This window comes from Coregonus lavaretus (genome assembly GCF_964263955.1).
Source record: "Coregonus lavaretus genome assembly, contig: HAP1_SCAFFOLD_7154, whole genome shotgun sequence".
Taxonomy (NCBI): Eukaryota; Metazoa; Chordata; class Actinopteri; order Salmoniformes; family Salmonidae; genus Coregonus; species Coregonus lavaretus.
The window spans coordinates 4,163-28,483 of record NW_028158320.1 but is presented as its reverse complement, the minus strand read 5'-3'; the positions used below and the strand labels follow the sequence as shown (position 1 = coordinate 28,483).

The 24,321-nt window shown below is 40.6% G+C and overlaps 1 protein-coding gene across 1 annotated transcript; it reads right to left on the bottom strand.

Moving 5' to 3' along the window:
- Positions 1-1,980: 1,980 nt before the first annotated feature.
- LOC311124166 (NACHT, LRR and PYD domains-containing protein 12-like) lies at positions 1,981-22,104 on the bottom strand (the record flags this gene model as incomplete). The annotated part of the gene is made up of 10 exons (XM_084198362.1): positions 1,981-2,524; positions 2,976-3,022; positions 3,270-3,443; positions 4,280-4,453; positions 9,843-9,937; positions 13,100-13,274; positions 14,282-14,455; positions 16,301-16,474; positions 16,747-18,535; positions 22,095-22,104. 10 exons carry the CDS (start codon positions 22,102-22,104, stop codon positions 1,998-2,000), a joined length of 3,339 nt encoding a protein of 1,112 aa, XP_084054488.1. The 3' UTR covers positions 1,981-1,997.
- Positions 22,105-24,321: the final 2,217 nt, after the last annotated feature.

Here is a 24,321-nt window from a genome sequence, read left to right as displayed (position 1 = left end):
TCCTGTGTGTGTGTGTTTGTGTGTGTGTGTGTGGTTCCAGTGTGTGTGTGTTCAGTGTGTGTGTGTACAGTGTGTGTCTAGTGTATGTGTGTGTGTGTCCAGTGTATGTGTGTGTGTGTGTCCAGTGTGTGTCCAGTGTGTGTGTGTGTGTGTATGTGTGTGTGTGTGTGTGTGTTTGTCTAGTGTGTGTGTGTGTGTGTGTGTCCAGTGTGTGTCCAGTGTGTGTGTGTGTGTGTGTGTGTGTGTGTGTGTCTAGTGTGTGTGTGTGTCCAGTGTATATGCGTGTGTATGTCCGGTGAGTGTGTGTGTGTCCAGTGTGTGTGTGTGTCCAGTGTGAGTGTGTGTCCATTGTGTGTGTCCAGTGTGTATGTGTGTGTCCAGTATTTGTGTGTGTCCAGTGTGTGTGTGTGTCCAGTGTGTGTCCAGTGTGTGTGTGTGTCCAGTGTGTGTATGTCTCCATTGTGTGTGTCCAGTGTGTGTGTGTGTGTCCAGTGTTTGTGTGTGTGTGTGTGTCCAGTGTATGTTTGTGTGTGTGTGTGTGTGTGTGTCCAGTGTGAGTGTGTCCAGTGTGTGTGTTTGTCCAGTGTGTGTGTTTGTCCAGTGTGTGTGTGTGTCCAATGTGTGTGTGCCCAGTGTTTGTGTGTGTCCAATGTGTGTGTGTGTGTGTGTACAGTGTGAGTGTGTGTGTGTGTGTACAGTGTGAGTGTGTCCAGTGTGTGTGTGTGTGTGTGTGTACAGTGTGAGTGTGTCCAGTGTGTGTGTGTGTGTGTGTGTGTGTGTTTGTGTGTATGTCCAGTGTGAGTGTAACCAGTGTGTGTGATTGTGTGTGTGTGTGTGTGTGTCCAGTGTGTGTGTTCAGTGTGTGTGTGTGTCCAATGTGTGTGTGTCCAGTGTGTGTGTGTTTGTGTGTGTTTGTCCAGTGTGTGTGTGTTTGTGTGTGTGTGTGTCCAGTGTGTGTGTTCACTGTGTGTGGGTGTGTCCAGTGTGTGTGTGTGTGTGTCCAGTGTGAGTGTGTCCAGTGTGTGTGTTTGTCCAGTGTGTGTGTGTGTATGTGTGTGTGTTTGTGTGTGTCCAGTGTGTGAGTGTGTGTGTGTGTGTCCGGTGTGTGTGTGTGTCTAGTGTGTGTGTGTATGTCCAGTGTGACTGTGTCCAGTGTGTGTGTTTGTCCAGTGTGTGTGTGTGTGTGTTTGTGTGTCTGTGTGTGTTTGTGTGTGTCCAGTGTGTGTATGTGTTTGCGTGTGTACAGAGTGTGTTTGTGTCCAGTGTGTGAGTGTCCAGTGTGTGTGTTCAGTGTGTGTGTGTGTGTGTGTGTCTAGTATGTGTATGTGTATGTGTGTGTGTGTGTGTGTGTGTGTCCAGTGTATTTGTGTGTGTGTCATGTGTGTGTGTGTGTCCAGTGTGTGTGTGTCCAATGTGTGTGTGTGTCCAGTATGTGTGTGTGTGTCCAGTGTGTGTGTGTCCAGTGTGTGTTTGTCCAGTGTGTGTGTGTGTTTGTGTGTCCAGTGTGTGTGTGTGTCCAATGTGTGTGTGTGTCCAGTGTGTGTGTGTGTCCAGTGTGTGTGTTCAGTGTGTGTTTTTCCAGTGTGTGTGTGTGTGTGTTTGTGTCCAGTATACGTGTGTGTGTGTGTTTGTGTGTCTGTGTTTGTGTGTGTCCAGTGTGTGTGTGTGTGTGTACAGTGTGTGTGTGTTTAATGTGTTTGTGTGTGTGTGTTCACAGTGTGTTTGTGTGTGTGTTGTGTTTGTGTGTGTCCAGTGTATGTGTGTGTCCAGTGTGTGTGTGCACAGTGTGTGTGTGTGTGTGTCTAGTGTGTGTGTGTGTGTGTGTGTGTCCAGTGTGTGTGTGTGTTTGTGTGTGTCCAGTGTGTGTGTGTGTGTGTGTGTTTGTGTGTGTCCAGTGTGTGTGTGTGTGTGCGTGTACAGTGTGTGTGTGTGTGTGTGTGTGTGTCAGTGTGTCCAGTGTGTGTGTGTGTGTGTGTCAGTGTTACCATGGTTATTATTTACAGGGACACTGAGGAGCCAACACCATGAACCCTAAACCCTGGATAGAGGGGCTCAGTGAATGTGGAGTGGAATGTGTTCAGGTGGGTCAGTGTGTCAGAGGAGACTCTGTAGAAGGACAGAGTGCCGGCTGGCCAGTCCAGATACACTCCTACTCTGTGGGAGCTGGAGGAGGGGACGTCTATGGTAGTGGACTTATTATTGTGACAGGCAGAGTAACTGTTGTCAGAGCAGAACAGACTCCAGGACTTGTCATTGTATCCAATCACACAGTCATTACCCCCTCCTCTCCTGCTGATTCCTTTATATGCCACTCCTATATCAGCCTCTCTCCCACTCCACTCTACCTCCCAGTAACAGCGCCCAGTCAGACCCTCTCTACACAGCACCTGTCTACAGACCTCAAATCTCTCTGGGTGATCAGGATACGGCTGCTTCTCTCTCCTACATGTCACCTTTCTGTTCTCCTCAGACAGAGAGAGGAATCTGTTTAGTGTGTTTGGGTCCAGTGTGAAATCACAGACATCTAATGGATGAAACCAGACACAATATTAGAAATCATCATCATTCACATTAGAATGTTAACTCACTTTTCACTAATTCATTTAATGTAGATGTTTCTAGGTATCAAAAGGAGAAGTTAAGGGAACTTGAGATTTGTTGAATGATCATATGTTATGTATGGTAATATAAAACACACTTATTCCCATTAATTACACACACACACACACACACTTACACTGAACACACACACACACACATCCTGAACACACACACGAACGCGCCACACACATACACAGACACACACATTGTCAAAGCAACTCTTTGTAAACTTTGGTGTCCCTGATTTGTGCTTCTGTAGAACTACAGCTGATATTTAATATGACCAAGTAAGTAATGATGGTGGTCTTTGACTTTGACTTCACTTGAATTAAGACTTATTCTTAGTCATATTCTTCACAGCAGTCAACACTCACATTTTCTAAGTCCAGGTTTCATTGTGTTCTCTCCACCATGTTCCACACTGTAGCGGTAAGCAGAAGAACAGACAGTCATTGAGGGATACACCTGAACTCACACACACACACACACACACACACACACACACACACACACACACACACACACACACACACACACACACACACACACACACACATACACACAGTCTTTATATAACTTAGTCCAAGTGGTGGTCAGAATGTTTGTCTTAACTAGCCTGATAACTCCAACATGTCTGATATGAACATTGACATAAACCCTCTACATACTTGAGTTTCTCCAGTCTGCAGTGTGGATCCTCCAGTCCAGCAGAGAGCAGTCTGACTCCTGAGTCTCCTGGGTGATTGTAGCTCAGGTCCAGCTCTCTCAGGTGTGAGGGGTTTGACCTCAGAGCTGAGACCAGAGAAGCACAGCCTTCCTCTGTGACTAGACAGCCTGACAGCCTGCAAAGAGTCAAATCATATTAAAACCACACTGCTATTCTTTGGAGTTGAGTCATTTTCTGTCTAAGTGAGTAGATAACATGTTTCTAAACACTACTAAATTAATCCTGATGATGCCAAGATTGAGAAATATCATGAATGAATCATGAATAATAATGAGTGAGAAAGTTACAGAGGCTACAACAAAACATGCTAACCTCTCACCATTACCAATAACAGAGGGGGTATGATCCTTGTGCCTCTGTAACTTTCTCATTCATCATCATTCATGATTCATTCATGATTATTCATAATCATGGTAGCATCCACATGAATGTAGAAGTGTTCAGAAACATCTTCTATTCTTACTGACAATACAAGTGAAGTGACTCCAAAATGACAGGACATTATTCACCATTCAGTTTCTATTGGGAAAAACATCATCCAAAACACAACCAAGACAAACTGCAAATGTATTCAACAAGTTTGTAGAATCACAAGCTTGATATAATCACTGCAGGTATGGAATATGGGACCAAATACTAAACGTATGACTAAATGAATTTGTCCAAATAATTACGACTTCTTCAAATGGGAGAACTAGACACATAAAATGCTTTCATTTCTAAACGGTAAAACAGATATGTATGAAAAACCTAAAATAAAAGGTGACATTCTGTACTGTTGCATAATATGAAACATTATATCTCAAATCTAAAAGGCTGGAGCATAGCACCAAATTTAAAACTGTAAGCTTCACTGTCCAAACAAATATGGTGTGGACTATGTGTGCCTGGTAAACACATGTGGATCTGGTGAACAGTTATCACTTGTTGACCAACTACAGGAATACTGACCTCAGAGTCTCCAGTTTACAGTGGGGATTCCCCAGTCCAGCAGAGAGCAGCTTCACTCCTGAATCCTTCAGGTCATTGTTACTCAGATCCAGCTCTCTCAGGTGTGAGGGGTTTGACTTCAGAGCTGAGACCAGAGAAGCACAGCCTTCCTTTGTGACTAGACAGCCTGACAGCCTGCAAAGAGTCAAATCATATTAAAACCACACTGCTATTCTTTGGTGGTGAAAATTTTGGCAGTATATTTTTACAACATATTCAGATATATCAGCGTCCTGAAACCTGCCATATCTATTCATAAATTAATGTATCATTATTAGAAATGATCATAATATTGCTTGTAGAGAGAAACATGTATAGTACACATATTTGAGTAGACTGACCAGAGCAGTTTAAAAAGCAGTATCAGTCAAAAGACAGACAGTGAGGTATCAGATTTACCGTATTTTCCGCACTATAAGGCAAACTGGAGTATAAGCCGCAGCAGCTAAATTGAATGATGTGTACATATACAGTGGGGAGAACAAGTATTTGATACACTGCCGATTTTGCAGGTTTTCCTACTTACAAAGCATGTAGAGGTCTGTAATTTTTATCATAGGTACACTTCAACTGTGAGAGACGGAATCTAAAACAAAAATCCAGAAAATCACATTGTATGATTTTTAAGTAATTAATTTGCATTTTATTGCATGACATAAGTATTTGATCACCTACCAACCAGTAAGAATTCCGGCTCTCACAGACCTGTTAGTTTTTCTTTAAGAAGCCCTCCTGTTCTCCACTCATTACCTGTATTAACTGCACCTGTTTGAATTTGTTACCTGTATAAAAGACACCTGTCCACACACTCAATCAAACAGACTCCAACCTCTCCACAATGGCCAAGACCAGATAGCTGTGTAAGGACATCAGGCATAAAATTGTAGACCTGCACAAGGCTGGGATGGGCTACAGGACAATAGGCAAGCAGCTTGGTGAGAAGGCAACAACTGTTGGCGCAATTATTAGAAAATGGAAGAAGTTCAAGATGATGGTCAATCACCCTCGGTCTGGGGCTCCATGCAAGATCTCACCTCGTGGGGCATCAATTATCATGAGGAAGGTGAGGGATCAGCCCAGAACTACACGGCAGGACCTGGTCAATGACCTGAAGAGAGCTGGAACCACAGTCTCAAAGAAAACCATTAGTAACACACTACACCGTCATGGATTAAAATCCTGCAGCGCACGCAAGGTCCCCCTGCTCAAGCCAGCGCATGTCCAGGCCCGTCTGAAGTTTGCCAATGACCATCTGGATGATCCAGAGGAGGAATGGGAGAAGGTCATGTGGTCTGATGAGACAAAAATAGAGCTTTTTGGTCTAAACTCCACTCGCCGTGTTTGGAGGAAGAAGAAGGATGAGTACAACCCCAAGAACACCATCCCAACCGTGAAGCATGGAGGTGGAAACATCATTCTTTGGGGATGCTTTTCTGCAAAGGGGACAGGACGACTGCACCGTATTGAGGGGAGGATGGATGGGGCCATGTATCGCGAGATCTTGGCCAACAACCTCCTTCCCTCAGTAAGAGCATTGAAGATGGGTCGTGGCTGGTCTTCCAGCATGACAACGACCCGAAACACACAGCCAGGGCAACTAACGATTGGCTCCGTAAGAAGCATCTCAAGGTCCTGGAGTGGCCTAGCCAGTCTCCAGACCTGAACACAATAGAACATCTTTGGAGGGAGCTGAAAGTCTGTATTGCCCAGCGACAGCCCCGAAACCTGAAGGATCTGGATAAGGTCTGCATGGAGGAGTGGGCCAAAATCCCTGCTGCAGTGTGTGCAAACCTGGTCAAGACCTACAGGAAACGTATGATCTCTGTAATTGCAAACAAAGGTTCCTGTACCAAATATTAAGTTCTGCTTTTCTGATGTATCAAATACTTATGTCATGCAATAAAATGCAAATTAATTACTTAAAATCATACAATGTGATTTTCTGGATGTTTGTTTTAGATTCCGTCTCTCACAGTTGAAGTGTACCTATGATAAAAATTACAGACCTCTACATGCTTTGTAAGTAGGAAAACCTGCAAAATCGGCAGTGTATCAAATACTTGTTCTCCCCACTGTATAAGCTGCACTGGACTATAAGCCGCAGGTGTTTTAATGTTTAATTACCATATGTAATGGTTCGTGCACAGAGGGGATTGTCGGGAAAGAGATGGCTGCTTGAGGAAGCTCCCATTTATTAACATTTCAACAAACAAGTTGCATATTTGCATACCGCATTCCAGCAAAATTACTTAATAGCGTCACAATCATTCAACCACTTAACTTTGGTTATTTTTGAAAAACCTTGAAAAAGTGTGCACATCTTTGAATATTTATCTACATTATAGCCTACAGTAGTACCATACCAAAAAACAAAGCTTACAGCGCTTGACGAGGCAATATCAATGGCTAAATTAAATGTGTTTTTTTTAAAGTGCAAAATAAAGTGCCTGTAACACGACAGTAATTGCGTAAACCTAAAGTTGCAGCAACACGGCTGCTTAAAATATACGGTAATCAGCCTACCAGAAAAGTCATTAATCCTCGTCTTCATCTTTTAGGCTAAGGTGCAGTACACGGCTGTAACCAGAAAAGTCAAGTCATTAATCCTCATCTCCGTCTTCTTCCTGCGTACTAAAACCACCAAAGTCCTCATCTTCAGTGTCGGAAACGAACAGGCTCAGGGTGGCTTCGTCAGCCACTCTCCTCTCTCCTTCGTTGACGCTCTCAAAACCAACAAACTCCTCTTCGTCACTGTCGGAATCGAACAGCCTCTGAAGGGCCTCAGCTGTGGCGGCGTCCTCCTCTTCATCACGCAGCAGTCCAGCCTTTCGGAACCCGTTAATGATCGTGGATGTTTTGACACTCCTCCACGCTATCAGGATCCACTCGCAAACTTGAGCGAAAGTTGCTTTTCGCATGCGACCAGTTTTGGTGAATGATTTATCGCCGCTAGTCATCCACGCCTCCCACTGAACGCGTAGTGCCACTTTGAACGCACGATTGACACTGATGTCGAGTGGCTGCAGATGCTTCGTTGTGCCCCCAGGAATCACAGCTGGAATCGAGTTTGTGCTCTTGATGGCTGCTTTCACATAATCCGTTATATGGGCCCTCATGCTGTCCAAAACGAGCAAAGCTTTTTTTTGGCGAAGGAATCCTCCAGGGCGCTTGACGTAGCACTCATTCATTACGCTTTCCATCATCCACCCTTTCTTGTTGACTTTAAAGGAGATGCCGTTCAGGATCTTTTCTTTTGGCATTGTAATCCGCTTAAAAATCACCATTAGCGGAAGCTTTAATCCAGATGCTGTGCAGCCAAGAACACAAGTGAAATTCGTTCTCTCGTGGCCAGTGGTTCTCAACGTGATGGACGATTCACCTTTCTTGTTAACAGTCCTAGTGAGAGGCAGGTCAAACGTCAAAGGCACTTCATCCATATTTATGATCTGGTCCGGTCCGATGGAATATTCCTCTATCATTCTTTGTGTGAATTCGCCGAAGTTTGTTATTTTTTCCTGGTAGTCGGGAGGGAGTTGCTGACACACAGTCGTCCGCGCCCTGATGGAGAGTCCCTTTGGTCTCATAAATCTGAAACACCAGGATGGTCCACCTCTAAAATGTTCAATTTTCATTTCGGTGGCGACTGTTTCAGCTTTCAGTCGGATCTGCACGGTGGAAACACCTCTGCCGTCTGCTCTCTGTGTGTTCACCCAATCTTCAAGAAAGTCTTCAAGTTCGGGGCATCTGCTTTTATTACCTCTGAAAGCATTTTTTGACTTTTTGCATTGAGACAGTTCTTCCCGCTGGCGTCTCCAACGTCTCACCATTGACTCATTGATGCCAAGGTTACGTGCAGCAGCTCTATTTCCTTCTTTTACAGCCAGATTGACTGCCTTTAACTTAAAAGCTGCATCATATGCATTTCTACGTTTGTTTTCCATAATGAGGGTTTGTGCATGAAAACTTCCTTTGCACAAACTGTCTCGCTCTCGTAATGTCTGTCTGTCTTGCTCTCGTTCTGTCTCTCGTTCTATCTCTCGTACCACTCTCGTTTCCACTTTTACTTTTGCGCGCTACCTGTCTCACTCTTTTCCGGCCTCCAGCTTTTCCTGCTGGAGCCCGCCGCTTAAAGGTGGGGGGCGCGGACAGGTCATAGAGTCCATAGAGTTAAAGTTGCTGGACTGTAACCTGTAAAATCCATAGATTTAGGAGGTCTTCTAGTGGCCGTTAGCTGTAAAAATCCACAGATTAGCCGCACCGTTATATAAGCCGCAGGGGTCGAAAAATTGGGAAAAAGGCGCGGCTTATAGTCCGAAAATTACAGTAGATTGTATTGAGTATACAGTCCACACCATATCTATTTATTTTACCATACCATATCTATTTTGACAGTGAAGATAACATTTTAAATGTGGCTCTATACTCCAGCATTTGGGATTTGAGATGAAATGTTTCATATGAGGTGACAGTATATAATGTCACCTTTTATTTGAGGTTATTTGAATACATGTTTCACCATTTAGAAATGAAAGCACTTTATGTATCTAGTCCCCCACTTTTGAAGAAGTCATAAGTATTTTGATAAATTCACTCATAGTGTATTAAAGTAGTCAAAAGTTTAGTATTTGGTCCCAAACTCGTTGGTTGCATTTGCAGTTTGTTTTGGTTGTGTTTTGGGTTATGTTTTGCCCGATAGTAACTGAATGGTGGATGATGACTGGAGTAATTTTCTGTCTAAGTGAGTAGATAACATGTTTCTAAACACTACTAAATTAATCCTAATGATGCCATGATTAATAAAAATCATGAATGAATCATGAATAATAATGAGTGAGAAAGTTACAGAGGCTACAACAAAACATACTAACCTCTCACCATTACCAATAACAGAGGGGGTATGATCCTTGTTCCTCTGTAACTTTCTCATTCATCATCATTCACGATTCATTCATGATTATTCATAATCATGGTAGCATCCACATGAATGTAGAAGTGTTCAGAAACATCTTCTATTCTTACTGACAATACAAGTGAAGTGACTCCAAAATGACAGGACATTATTCACCATTCAGTTTCTATTGGGAAAAACATCATCTAATACACAACTAAAATAAACTGTGAATGTATTCAACAAGTTTGTAGAATCACAAGATTGATGTAATCACTGTGGTTAAGAAATATGGGACCAAATACTAAACTTATGACTACTTTAATACAATATAAGTGAAAATGTCCAAATTATTACGACTTTTTCAAATGGGAGCACTAGATACATAAAGTGCTTTCATTTCTAAACAGTAACACAGATATGTATGAAAATATCCTCAAATAAAAGGTGACATTATATACTGTCACCTAATATGAAACATTTTATCTCAAATCCAAAATGCTGGAGCATAGCACCAAATGTAAAACTGTAAGCTTCACTGTCCAAACACATATGGTGTGGCCTATGTGTGCCTGGTAAACACATGTGGATCTGGTGAACAGTTATCACTAGTTGACCAACTACAGGAATACTGACCTCAGAGTCTCCAGTTTACAGTGGGGATTCCCCAGTCCAGCAGAGAGCAGCTTCACTCCTGAATCCTTCAGGTCATTGTTACTCAGATCCAGCTCTCTCAGGTGTGAGGGGTTTGACCTCAGAGCTGAGACCAGAGAAGCACAGCATTTCTCTGTGACTAGACAGCCTGACAGCCTGCAAAGAGTCAAATCATATTAAAACCACACTGCTATTCTTTGGTGGTGAAAATAGTGGCAATATATTTTTTCATCATATTCAGATATATCAGTGTCCTGAAACCTGCCATATCTATTAATAAATTAATGAATGTTTCATTATTAGAAATGATCATATATTGATTGTAGAGAGAAACATGTATTGTACAAATATTTGAGTAGACTGACCAGAGCAGTTTAAAAAGCAGTATCAGTCAAAAGACAGACAGTGAGGTATCAGATTTAGATTGTATTGAGTATACAGTCCACACCATATCTATTTTGACAGTGAAGATAACATTTTAAATGTGGCTCTATACTCCAGCATTTTGGATTTGAGATCAAATGTTTCATATGAGGTGACAGTATATAATGTCACCTTTTATTTGAGGGTATTTTCATACATATCTGTTTCACCGTTTAGAAATGAAAGCACTTTATGTATCTAGTCCCCCACTTTTGAAGAAGTTATAAGTATTTTGATAAATTCACTCATAGTGTTTAAAAGTAGTCAAAAGTTTAGTATTTGGTCCGATATTCCTTGAACACAATGACTACATCAAGCTTGTGACTCAAACTCGTTGGTTGCATTTGCAGTGTGTTTTGGGTTATGTTTTGCCCGATAGTAACTGAATGGTGGATGATGGCTGGAGTAATTTTCTGTCTAAGTGAGTAGATAACATGTTTCTAAACACTACTGAATTAATCCTGATGATGACATGATTAAGAAAAATCATGATTGAATCATGAAAAATAATGAGTGAGAAAGTTACAGAGGCTACAACAAAACATGCTAACCTCCCACCATTACCAATAACAGAGGGGGTATGATCCTTGTTCCTCTGTAACTTTCTCATTCATCATCATTCACGATTCATTCATGATTATTCATAATCACGGTAGCATCCACATGAATGTAGAAGTGTTCAGAAACATCTTCTATTCTTACTGACAATACAACTGAAGTGACTCCAAAATGACAGGACATTATTCACCATTCAGTTTCTATTGGGAAAAACATCATCCAAAACACAACCAAGACAAACTGCAAATGCATTCAACAAGTTTGTAGAATCACAGGCTTGATGTAATCACTGCAGGTAAGGAATATGGGACCAAATACTACATTTAAGACTACTTTAAGTACAAAATATTACGACTTTTTCAAATGGGAGAAATAGATACATAAAGTGCTTTCATTTCTAAACAGTAACACAGATATGTATGAAAATATCCTCAAATAAAAGGTGACATTATATACTGTCACCTAATATGAAACATTCTATCTCAAATCCAAAATGGTGGAGCATAGCACCAAATGTAAAACTGTAAGCTTCACTGTCCAAACACATATGGTGTGGCCTATGTGTGCCTGGTAAACACATGTGGATCTGGTGAACAGTTATCACTAGTTGACCAACTACAGGAATACTGACCTCAGAGTCTCCAGTTTACAGTGGGGATTCCCCAGTCCAGCAGAGAGCAGCTTCACTCCTGAATCCTTCAGGTCATTGTTACTCAGATCCAGCTCTCTCAGGTGTGAGGGGTTTGACCTCAGAGCTGAGACCAGAGAAGCACAGCATTTCTCTGTGACTAGACAGCCTGACAGCCTGCAAAGAGTCAAATCATATTAAAACCACACTGCTATTCTTTGGTGGTGAAAATAGTGGCAATATATTTTTTCATCATATTCAGATATATCAGTGTCCTGAAACCTGCCATATCTATTAATAAATTAATGAATGTTTCATTATTAGAAATGATCATATATTGATTGTAGAGAGAAACATGTATTGTACAAATATTTGAGTAGACTGACCAGAGCAGTTTAAAAAGCAGTATCAGTCAAAAGACAGACAGTGAGGTATCAGATTTAGATTGTATTGAGTATACAGTCCACACCATATCTATTTTGACAGTGAAGATAACATTTTAAATGTGGCTCTATACTCCAGCATTTTGGATTTGAGATCAAATGTTTCATATGAGGTGACAGTATATAATGTCACCTTTTATTTGAGGGTATTTTCATACATATCTGTTTCACCGTTTAGAAATGAAAGCACTTTATGTATCTAGTCCCCCACTTTTGAAGAAGTTATAAGTATTTTGATAAATTCACTCATAGTGTTTAAAAGTAGTCAAAAGTTTAGTATTTGGTCCGATATTCCTTGAACACAATGACTACATCAAGCTTGTGACTCAAACTCGTTGGTTGCATTTGCAGTGTGTTTTGGGTTATGTTTTGCCCGATAGTAACTGAATGGTGGATGATGGCTGGAGTAATTTTCTGTCTAAGTGAGTAGATAACATGTTTCTAAACACTACTGAATTAATCCTGATGATGACATGATTAAGAAAAATCATGATTGAATCATGAAAAATAATGAGTGAGAAAGTTACAGAGGCTACAACAAAACATGCTAACCTCCCACCATTACCAATAACAGAGGGGGTATGATCCTTGTTCCTCTGTAACTTTCTCATTCATCATCATTCACGATTCATTCATGATTATTCATAATCACGGTAGCATCCACATGAATGTAGAAGTGTTCAGAAACATCTTCTATTCTTACTGACAATACAACTGAAGTGACTCCAAAATGACAGGACATTATTCACCATTCAGTTTCTATTGGGAAAAACATCATCCAAAACACAACCAAGACAAACTGCAAATGCATTCAACAAGTTTGTAGAATCACAGGCTTGATGTAATCACTGCAGGTAAGGAATATGGGACCAAATACTACATTTAAGACTACTTTAAGTACAAAATATTACGACTTTTTCAAATGGGAGAAATAGATACATAAAGTGCTTTCATTTCTAAACAGTAACACATATATGTATGAAAAACCTCAAATAAAAGGTGACATTATATACTGTCACCTAATATGAAACATTCTATCTCAAATCCAAAATGGTGGAGCATAGCACCAAATGTAAAACGGTAAGCTTCACTGTCCAAACACATATGGTGTGGACTATGTGTGCCTGGTAAACACATGTGGATCTGGTGAACAGTTATCACTTGTTGACCAACTACAGGAATACTGACCTCAGAGTCTCCAGTTTACAGTGGGGATTCCCCAGTCCAGCAGAGAGCAGCTTCACTCCTGAATCCTCCAGGTCATTGTTACTCAGATCCAGCTCTCTCAGGTGTGAGGGGTTTGACTTCAGAGCTGAGACCAGAGAAGCACAGCCTTTCTCTGTGACTAGACAGCCTGACAGCCTGTAAAGAGTCAAATCATATTAAACCACACTGCTATTCTTTGGTAGTGAAAATAGTGGCAATACATATTTTTCAACATATTCAGATATATCAGCGTCCTGAAACCTGCCATATCTATTCATAAATGAATGTTTCATTATTGGAAATGACAAATTATCAAAGTATTGCTTGTAGATAGAAAAATGCATATGACAAATATTTGAGTTGACTGACCAGAGCAGTTTAAAAAGCAGTATCAGTCAAAAGACAGACAGTGAGGTTTCAGATTTAGATTGTATTGAGTATACAGTCCACACCATATCTATTTTGACAGTGAAGCTAACATTTTAAATGTGGCTCTATACTCCAGCATTTTGGATTTCAGATCAAATGTTTCATATGAGGTGACAGTATATAATGTCACCTTTTATTTGAGGGTATTTTCATACATATCTGTTTCACCGTTTAGAAATCAAAGCACTTTATGTATCTAGTCCCCCTATTTGAAGAAGTCATAAGTATTCTGACCAATTAACTTATAGTGTATTAAAGTAGTCAAAAGTTTCGTAGTTGGTTCCAAACTCGTTGGTTGCATTTGCAGTTTGTTTTGGTTGTGTTTTGGGTTAAGTTTTGCCCGATAGTAACTGAATGGTGGATGATGACTGGAGTAATTTTCTGTCTAAGTGAGTAGATAACATGTTTCTAAACACTACTAAATTAATCCTGATGATGCCATGATTAAGAAAAATAATGAATGAATCATGAATAATAATGAATGAGAAAGTTACAGAGGCTCCAACAAAACATGCTAACCTCTCACCATTAACCTCAAATAAAAGGTGACATTCTGTAATGTCACCTAATATGAAACGTTTTATCTCAAATCCAAAATGATGGAGCATAGAACCAAATGTAAAACTGTAAGCTTCACTGTCCAAACACATATGGTGTGGACTATGTGTGCCTGGTAAACACATGTGGATCTGGTGAACAGTTATCACTTGTTGACCAACTACAGGAATACTGACCTCAGAGTCTCCAGTTTACAGTGGGGATTCCCCAGGACAGCAGAGAGCAGCTTCACTCCTGAATCCTTCAGGTCATTGTTACTCAGATCCAGCTCTCTCAGGTGTGAGGGGTTTGACTTCAGAGCTGAGACCAGAGAAGCACAGCCTTCCTCTGTGACTAGACAGCCTGACAGCCTGCAAGAGTAAAATCATATTAAAACCACACTGCTATTCTTTGGTGGTGAAAATATATTTAAAAACATTTTTCAGATACATCAGAGTCCTGAAACCTGCCATATCTATTAATATATGTATATATACAGTACCAGTCAAAAGTTTGAACACACCTACTGATTCAAATTTGTAAAAAAACAACAAAAAAACTAATTTTTACGTTGTAGAATGATAGTGAAGACATTAAAACTATGAAATAACACATTTGGAATCATGTAGTAACCAAAGAAGTGTTAAACAAATTAAAATATATGTTATATTTGAGATTCTTCAAATAGCCACCCTTTGCCTTGATGACAGCTTTGCACACTCTTGGCATTCTCTCAACCAGCTTCATGAGGTAGTCACCTGGAATGCATTTCAATTAACTGGTGTGCCTTCTTAAAAGTTAATTTGTGGAATCTCTTTCCTTCTCAATGTGGTTGAACCAATCAGTTGTGCTGTGACAAGGTAGGGGGGTATACAGAAGATAGCCCTATTTGGTAAAAGACCAAGTCCATATTATGGCAAGAACAGCTCAAATAAGCAAAGAGAAACAACAGTCCATCATTACTTTAAGACATGAAGGTCAGTCAATACGGAACATTTTAAGAACTTTAAGAACAAGTGCAGTCACAAAAACCATCAAGCGCTATGATGAAACTGGCTCTCATTAGGACCACCACAGGAATGGAAGACCCAAAGTTACCAGCCTCAGAAATTGCAGCCCAAATAAATGCTTCACAGAGTTCAAGTCACAGACACATCACAACATCAGCTGTTCAGAGGAGACTATGTGAATCAGGCCTTCATGGTCGAATTGCTGCAAAGAAACCACTACTAAAGGACACCAATAAGAAGAAGAGACCTGCTTGAGCCAAGAAACACGAGCAATGGACATTACACAGGTGGACATTTGTCCTTTGGTCTAAAGTCCAAATTTGAGATTTTTGGTTCCAACCGCTGTGTCTTTGTGAGAAGCGGTGTGGGTGAACGGATGATCTCCGCATGTGTAGTTCCCACCGTAAAGCATGGAGGAGGAGGTGTTATGGTGTAGGGGTGCTTTGCTGGTGACACTGTCTGTGATTTATTTAGAATTTAACCAGCATGGCTACCACAGCATTCTGCAGCGTCACGCCATCCCATCTGGTTTAGGCTTAGTGGCACTATCATTTGTTTTTTAACAGGACAATGACTCAACACACCTCTATTTGACCAAGAAGGAGAGTGATTGAGTGCTGCATCAGATGACCTGGCCTCCACAATCACCCAACCTCAACCCAATTGAGATGGTTTGGGATGAGTTGGATCGCAGAGTGAAGGGAAAGCAGCCAACAAGTGCTCAGCATATGTGGGAACTCCTTCAAGACTGTTGGAAAAGCATTCCAGGTGAAGCTGGTTGAGAAAATGCCAAGAGTGTGCAAAGCTGTCATCAAGGCAAAGGGTGGCTATTTGAAGATTTTCAAATATAAAATATATTTGTTATTTCATAGTTTTGATGTCTTCACTATTATTCTACAATGTAAAAAATAGTAAAAATAAAGACAAACCCTTGAATGAGTAGGTGTGTCCAAACTTTTGACTGGTACTGTATATAAATGAATGAATGTATTATTATTAACAGTAGATAACATGTTTCTAAACACTAATAAATTAGTCCTTGTGTGTGTGTGTGTGTGTGTGTCCAGTGTGCGTGTGTGTCCAGTGTGTGTTTGTGTGTGTGTCCAGTGTGTGTGTGTATAGTATGTGTGTCCTGTGTGTGTGTGTCCAGTGTGTGTGTGTGTGTCCAGTGTGTGTGTGTTCATTGAGTGATACAGGAATACTGACCTCAGAGTCTCCAGTTTACAGTGGGGATTCCCCAGTCCAGCAGAGAGCAGCTTCACTCCTGAATCCTTCAGGTCATTGTTACTCAGGTCCAGCTCTCTCAGGTGTGAGGGGTTTGACTTCAGAGCTGAGACCAGAGAAGCACAGCCTTCCTCTGTGACTCCACAGCCTGACAGCCTGACAGAGAGATCATCATGATTTCACAAACACACTGTTAATTTAACACCAGTAGTGTAGAAGGACAATGGCAGATGCATTTGGTTTATTCTCTTAAACAACATATAGATTCATCTTCTGTCTCCTAGAATTGTATGGTCATATTGTTATACTAATCTGAACATCAATGCAGTGATTCAATATGTTTTTCAATATAGTATTATATACATACTATAATATATATTTTTCTCTAAACTGATGATTAGTACTTAAATATACTTTTATTTACTCACAGAGCAGCTCTGGAGGCTTTGACCACTGGCAGCAGCCTCAGAAGACCTTCCTCTGATCTCGAGTATTTCTTCAGGTCAAACATATCCAGCTCCTTTTCTGAAGTCAGCAACACAAAGACCAGAGCTGACCACTGTGCAGGTGACAGTTTGGCTTCTGAGAGACTTCCTGATCTCAGGTAGCTTTGGATCTCCTTCACTAGAGAATGGTCATTCAGTTCATTCAGACAGTGGAACAGATTGATGCACCTCTCTGGAGAGGGATTCTCCCTGATCTTCTCCTTGATGTACTTGACTGTTTCTTCATGGCTCTGTGAGCTGCTTCTTGTCTTTGTCAGTAGACCCCGTAAGTACTTCTGATTGGACTCCAGTGAGAGGCCCAGAAGGAAGCGGAGGAAAAGGTCCAGGTTTCCCGTCTCACTTTGTAAGGCTTTATCCACAGCACTCTTGAAGAAAGTAACTTCAGGCTTGTCTCTGAACAGTGCAAAAAAGTTCCTGGTTGATTGAGGTTCAGCCATTAGATTCTCATTGTTGTTGATGAATGAGAGGAACACATATACAGCAGCCAGAAACTCCTGAATGCTCAGATGCACAAAGCAGTACACCTTGTCCTGGTACAGCCCACATTCCTCTTTAAAGAGCTGTGTGCACAATCCTGAGTACATAGAGGCTTCATTGACATCAATGCCAGCCTCTTTCAGGTCTTCTTCATAGAAAATCAGATTGCCATTCACAAGCTGTTGAAAAGCCAGTTTTCCCAGTGACAGAATGCTCTCTTTATTCCAGTGTGGACCTGTCTCTTCTTTCCCAAGATACTTGTCATTCTTCTGTTTGGTATGAAACTCCACAAGGTGTGTGTACATCTCAGTCAGAGTCTTGGGCATCTCTTCTCTCTTATGTTTCAACATGTGTTCAAGGACTATTGCAGAAATCCAACAGAAGACTGGAATGTGGCACATGATGTGGAGGCTCCTTGATGTCTTTATGTGTGAGATGATTTTGCTGGCCAGGTCGTGATCACTGAATCTCTTCCTGAAATATTCATCCTTCTGTGGGTCATTGAACCCTCGTACCTCTGTCACCTGGTCAACGCACACTGAAGGGATCTTATTGGCTGCTGCAGGTCGGGTAGTTATCCAGAGGAGAGCAGAGGGAAGCAGATTTCCCTTGATGAGATTTGTCAGCAGAACATCCACTGAGGTTGACTCTGTGACGTCACAACAGATCTTGTTCTTCTGGAAGTCTAGGGGCAGTCGGCACTCATCCAGACCATCAAAGATGAACAGAACTTTGTACTTGTCGTAGTTGGAAATTCTTGATTCTTTGGTTTCCCTTGAGAAGTGATTGAGAAGTTCAATCACAGTGTGTTTTTCCTTTTTCATCAAATTCAGCTCCCGGAAAGGGAATGAAAATACAAATTGGACATCCTGATTTGCTTTTCCTTCAGCCCAGTCCAGAATGAACTTCTGCACAGAGACTGTTTTTCCAATGCCAGCGACTCCCTTTGTCAGCACAGTTCTGATAAGTTTGTCTTGTCCAGTTAAGGGTTTGAAGATGTCGTTACATTTGACTGCAGTCTCTGGTCTTGCTTGTTTCCTGGTTGTTGTCTCAATCTGTCTCAGCTCATGTTCATTATTGACCTCTCCTGTTCCACCCTCTGTGATGTAGAGCTCTGTGTAGATCTTATTGAGAAGTGTTGGGTTTCCTTGTTTAGCGATCCCCTCAAATACACATTGAAACTTCTTCTTTAGATTAGATTTGAGTTCACGTTGGCAAATCACAGCAAGCTCATCTGAATGAAGAAATAACACAGAGGATATTAATATTACGTCTGATTTAAAGCCTACAGTATTCTAGGACTGTTATGACATTTTAAATTATAATAATTTTTTAGCTCAACTGACTGTATAAATGTTTTCATAATGCATTACAGACTGGTGTGAGTATTCTCTCTCTCTCTCTCTCTCTCTCTCTCTCTCTCTCTCTCTCTCTCTCTCTCTCTCTCTCTCTCTCTCTCTCTCTCTCTCTCTCTCTCTCTCTCTCTCTCTCTCTCTCTCTCTCTCTCTCTCTCTCTCTCTCTCTCTCTCTCTCTCTCTCTCTCTCTCTCTCTCTCTCTCAATTAATCAACACAACACATCCCTGCTGCTACTTGATGAGGTCACTAGGTGTTGTGTTAAGGTTGCTACAATATCACTGAGTTACACAGCTACTTTAGCTGTACTTTAGCTACAGCTTTTAAATGTTCTAAAACAGCATTCAACATGAGGCAGACAGCTCTTACTTTTCTCCAGTGTGTCAGCAAGCTCCTTCTGGTTCATTTTCCTCAGGACGTGCAGTGTGATCTTCAGAGCCCCCTCTCTGGCACTGCTCTCCTGCTTCTCATCTTCAGCATCCACCACTTCCTTATCCTGCTTCTGACTCTCAAAGCCTTCTGGGAGTTCTGGACTAAGAATCCTCTTGAACATCTTCAGCTCGTTCTTCACAAATGTTATAATATTCTCTTCAAGCAACTGAAATAAATCAAGTAAATAAGTTAAGCAAGAGACTAAATGCTTTCTCATTAACACATTAATGATTGATTGACAGATCAACTTTACTTGAGGTAAACAAAAACAAATGTACATAACAGGACCACATACACTGAATATGGAGGCCAGGTCTGTTTGATGACTCTGGGAAGACTGACCACTGAGAATCTCTGACTCTGATCTCTCCTTTTGGTTTCTGTGGACAAAACATCAGATTACATTTCCTCATCCAGGGAGTGGACACACACACACACACACACACACACACACACACACACACACACACACACACACACACACACACACACACACACACACACACACACACACACACACACACACACAGGGAGGGAATGTTGTGTTAGTTTAATATTGTTTCAGGACTATGAAAATGGAAAAAAGTATTAGCCTATGGATTATGAAAACAATAACAATTAATGGGAAAATGGGAGAGGAGAAATGACTAGAGACAGTGTTGTTTAACTCACTGACCATGACCCATGAGTTCTTCTTACCTTTGTTCTCTAGAAAAGTCTCCCTCTCTAAACAGTATAGGATGACCCATAGACTGGTCACTCTTCATGGACACACAGCTGGGTACAGGGGAGGCTGGTCTCTCCTGCTTGATTGGGCTTCAACACAACAGAGACAAACATTATATCTCTCATCTACTCTGAGCTCAGATGGGGAAACATAAAAAGAGTTTAATTCCAAAACGCTATATATCCATTTTCAGAAATGTTAGTAAATTAGCTTCTATTGTTTAAAAAAATTATCAAATATATGGTTGTGTTTTTTTACTAGCTAATCATGGCATTGTGTTGTTCAATAACAGACATGTGTTTCTTTAAAATCGATCAATTAATGGCTTCATTTCAGAGAGACAAATGTTTTTTTTTGCAAAATGCTATATATCTGCCTCACTCTCAGAGAAATAAGTAGTACTAATAGATTTTACACAGTTAAATGTAACAAATAACTACATTTTTAATAAAGAACTGTACAAATGATACACTTGTGACATCAATATTTAAATATAAAAAAAAAAAAAAAAAATACAGTAATATGAGATCTGTATGTAAAACATTTACATTTAATTTTTTAGTCATTTAGTCATTTAACATTTAGCAGATGTTTGTTATTCAGGGTCCGGATTCCCAAAAGCATCTTAAGGCTAAGTTCATCATTAGAACCTTTGTAGGAGCATCGTTAAATCTCTGAGCTGTTTCCCAAAACCATCGTTATTTACGTTGCACTTGAAAACGCTCATAATCTAACACCTGCCTTAGACCACTTGTAGAACAGCCAAGTGCGTCGTTAGATGCTTTTTTGCCGTCCCGCGTCACTTTATACACAGAAGATCTCCGCTAAACGTAGAATCACATGGTTAATCCGTCTCTCTGTGACCGCCGATAAATTCAGAACAAAGTTGAATACAAATACAAAGTTGCCAATGTCTTTGCAATTGATTCAAACAAGGGACGTATAAACATTTGCTTCAAATGAAAACCGAGATGACTGCATTAAATTATAAACAGCAGGCTATAGTCCTATTTCAATTATATTGAAATATATTCCATCTTCAATATATTTAGTTTTATTTTGCTACTTGTAAGCTACTGTCTGTAATTTGTCTCAATATATTTAATGATGTGTAGCCTAACATGTGCCCAATGATGTGCTGAATCTGTGATTTAGTGCATTTTTATTGGGTAAGCACTAGAATAAACTACCTCAATTTTTGCAGCCGTAGGTAGTAATATCTTTCTAGAAGCTGATCCATGGTCAGTATTGTGAAATAATTATAATTATAAGGAAAGATTTTAATGGAGAAAACTGATCCGAGAGCAGCGCTCCCCTTCTTTCGATCCTATCAGTATTGATACATGCTCCACCAGACGTGATACCTTGTCATGCTGCTGATCCAGTTTCTACTGGTCTGCCTGCGGATCTGGAACTCTGACCTGTTCACCGGACGTGCGACCTTGTCCCGAACCTGCTGTTTCGCCCCCCTCTCTCTCCCTCTCTCCCTCTCCTTCTCTCTCTCTACAACACCTGCTGTCTCGACCTCTGAATGCTTGGCTATGAACAGCCAACTGACATTTACTCCTGAGGTGCTGACCTGTTGCACCCTCTATAACCACAGTGATTATTATTTGACCCTGCTGGTCATGAACATTTGAAAATCTTGAAGAATGATCTGGCCTTAATGGCCATATCCTCTTATAATCTCCCCCCAGCACAGCCAGAAGAGGACTGGCCACCCCTCAGAGCCTGGTTCCTCTCTAGGTTTCTTCCTAGGTTCCTGCCTTTCTAGGGAGTTTTTCCTAGCCACCGTGCTTCTACATCTGCATTGCTTGCTCTTTGTGGTTTTAGACTGGGTTTCTATATAAGCACTTTGTGACAACTGCTGATGTAAAAAAAATATATAATTGTGGTACGCATATGAAGCAGACCAGGCCAGGGTTTAGGGTTTGAGAAGTCAAAGAAGTAAAAATGACTTCCTTAGTTGTTAGTAAAATATTTTTTAACTCAGCATTGTTGGTTAAGGGCTCGTAAGTAAGCATTTCACAGTAAGGTCTACACCTGTTGTATTAGGAGCATGTGACAAATCTAATTTGGTTGATTGATTTGTTCATTTTATAAATGTTCTGTCTTTAGTAGTTGAACACATTATTACTTCAACCTCGTGAAAGTGACAAAGTGACACGTTTTCATGTTAGTCAAAAACAACTTTATATGGAAGGAGTGCCTTTGATTTGACGGACTGCACATGCACAGTTCGGCGTGAGACGACTGTTCGGCGTGAGACGACTGCTCGACCTGATGACATGTTTTTACGCATGACCTTCAAATGAAATTAAATGAAATTGTATTTGTCACATGCGCCGAATACAACAGTGGTACACTTTACCGTGAAATGCTTACTTACGAGCCCTTTCCCAACAATTTAGTTAAAAAGTAAAAAAAAATTGCTAAATAAAAAAAGGAAATAGTAACACAATAAAATAACACTAATGAGGCTATAAGGAGTACCAGTACCGAGTCAATGTCCAGGGGTACCAGGTAGTTGAGGTAATAACTAGACTATATACAAGGAGTACCAGTACTGAGTCAATGTGCAGGGGTACCAGGTAGCTGAGTCAATGTACAGGGGTACCAGGTAGTTGAGGTAATAACTAGACTATATACAAGGAGTACCAGTACTGAGTCAATGTGCAGGGGTACCAGGTAGTTGAGGTAATAACTAGACTATATACAAGGAGTACCAGTACTGAGTCAATGTGCAGGGGTACCAGGTAGTTGAGGTAATAACTAGACTATATACAAGGAGTACCAATACTGAGTCAATGTGCAGAGGTACCAGGTAGTTGAGGTAATATGTACATGTAGGTAGGGGTAAAAGTGACTAGGCAATCAGGATAGAGATTACATCTCCTCATCCAGGGAGTGCACACACACAAACACACACACACACACACACACACACAGGGAATGTAGTGTTTGTTTAATTTTGTTTCAGGACTATGAAAATGGAAAAAAGGATTAGCCTATGGATTATGAAAACAACAAAAATAAATGGTAAAATGGGAGAGGAGAAATGACTAGAGACAGTGTTGTTTAACTCACTGACCATGACCCATGAGTTCTTCTTACCTTTGTTCACTAGAAAAGTCTCCCTCTCTAAACTGTTCAGGTTGATTCATAGACTTGTCACTCTTCATGGACACACAGCTGGGTACAGGGGAGGCTGGTCTCTCCTGCTTGATTGGACTTCAACACAACAGAGACAAACATTACGTCTCTCATCTACTCTGAGCTCAGATTTGGAAACATAACAAGAGTTTCATTCCAAAACGCTATACATCCATATTCTGAAATGTTCGTAAATTAGCTTCTATTGTTTAAAGAAATGATCAAATAAATGGTTGTGTTTTCTCACTAGCTAATCATGGCATGGTGTTGTTCAATGACAGACATGTGTTTGTTTAAAATCGATCAATTAATGGCTTCATTTTAGAGAGACATGTTTTTTTTTTGAATTTTCTGTTTGTGGTTTTAGACTGGGTTTCTATATAAGCACTTGGTGACAACTGCTGATGTAAAAAAAATATTCTGGGAATGCATATGAAGCAAACCAGGCCAGGGTTTGGGGTTTGAGATGTCAACGAGATATACAAATGACTTCCTTAGTTGTTCATTTAGAAAATGTTCTGTCTTAAGTAGTTTAACAAACTGACACATTTTCATGTTAGTCAAAAACAACTTTATATCGAAGGAGTGCCTTTGATTTGACGGCCTGCACATGTGCAGTTCAGCACAAGACGACCATTAGAACCAATCAATTAACATTAATTGAGTCACCTCTGGTCGAGAAAATTGTATTTTTCTGGTACATTCATTGTCAGATTCATCAACCAGCAGCGAGCACTCTGCCTTCTAGCACAAGCGAGGGGCATGTTGAGGTACATTTGCTAACCGGGAGGGTTGCATGATGTAATTTATTGGCGGGCTGGAAGACGCACTCTTGTCTTTTCTATTCCGAGGTTGTTTACTCCCAATATCAGATATTAAGGTCATTTTTTATAATACATGTAAACTAGGGTTGAGGTTAAAGCATCTGACTAGTGATTATTTACCCGGGGTTCAACACCTGCTATAGTCACTATTTAATTGCTTTTCCAAAAGCATCACAGGCCTAATATGAGATATATAGCTAACTAAAGTAATGAGTGACCATTTTAGAAAATCATGGAACATATAGTCTTTGGTTGCATGCTATTTTATGTCAATCATATTGCTGCTTGTAGCCTATAACTGATGCTTCGTGGTCTTATGCTGCCATCTATTGGAAATATTTAGCAATTAAAAGTTATTAATTCACGTACAGACGTTGGTGAGGCAGCTGAGAAATAAAGTGTATTAGATCAGTCTCAAACCTGCCCCACGCCAATTGCTGGACTTTCACACAGAGTTTACTAAGTCACCCAATTCAAACCACATTTGAAAAATAAAACAAATGTGTCTTATTTATCAAGTGTTCTGTCTT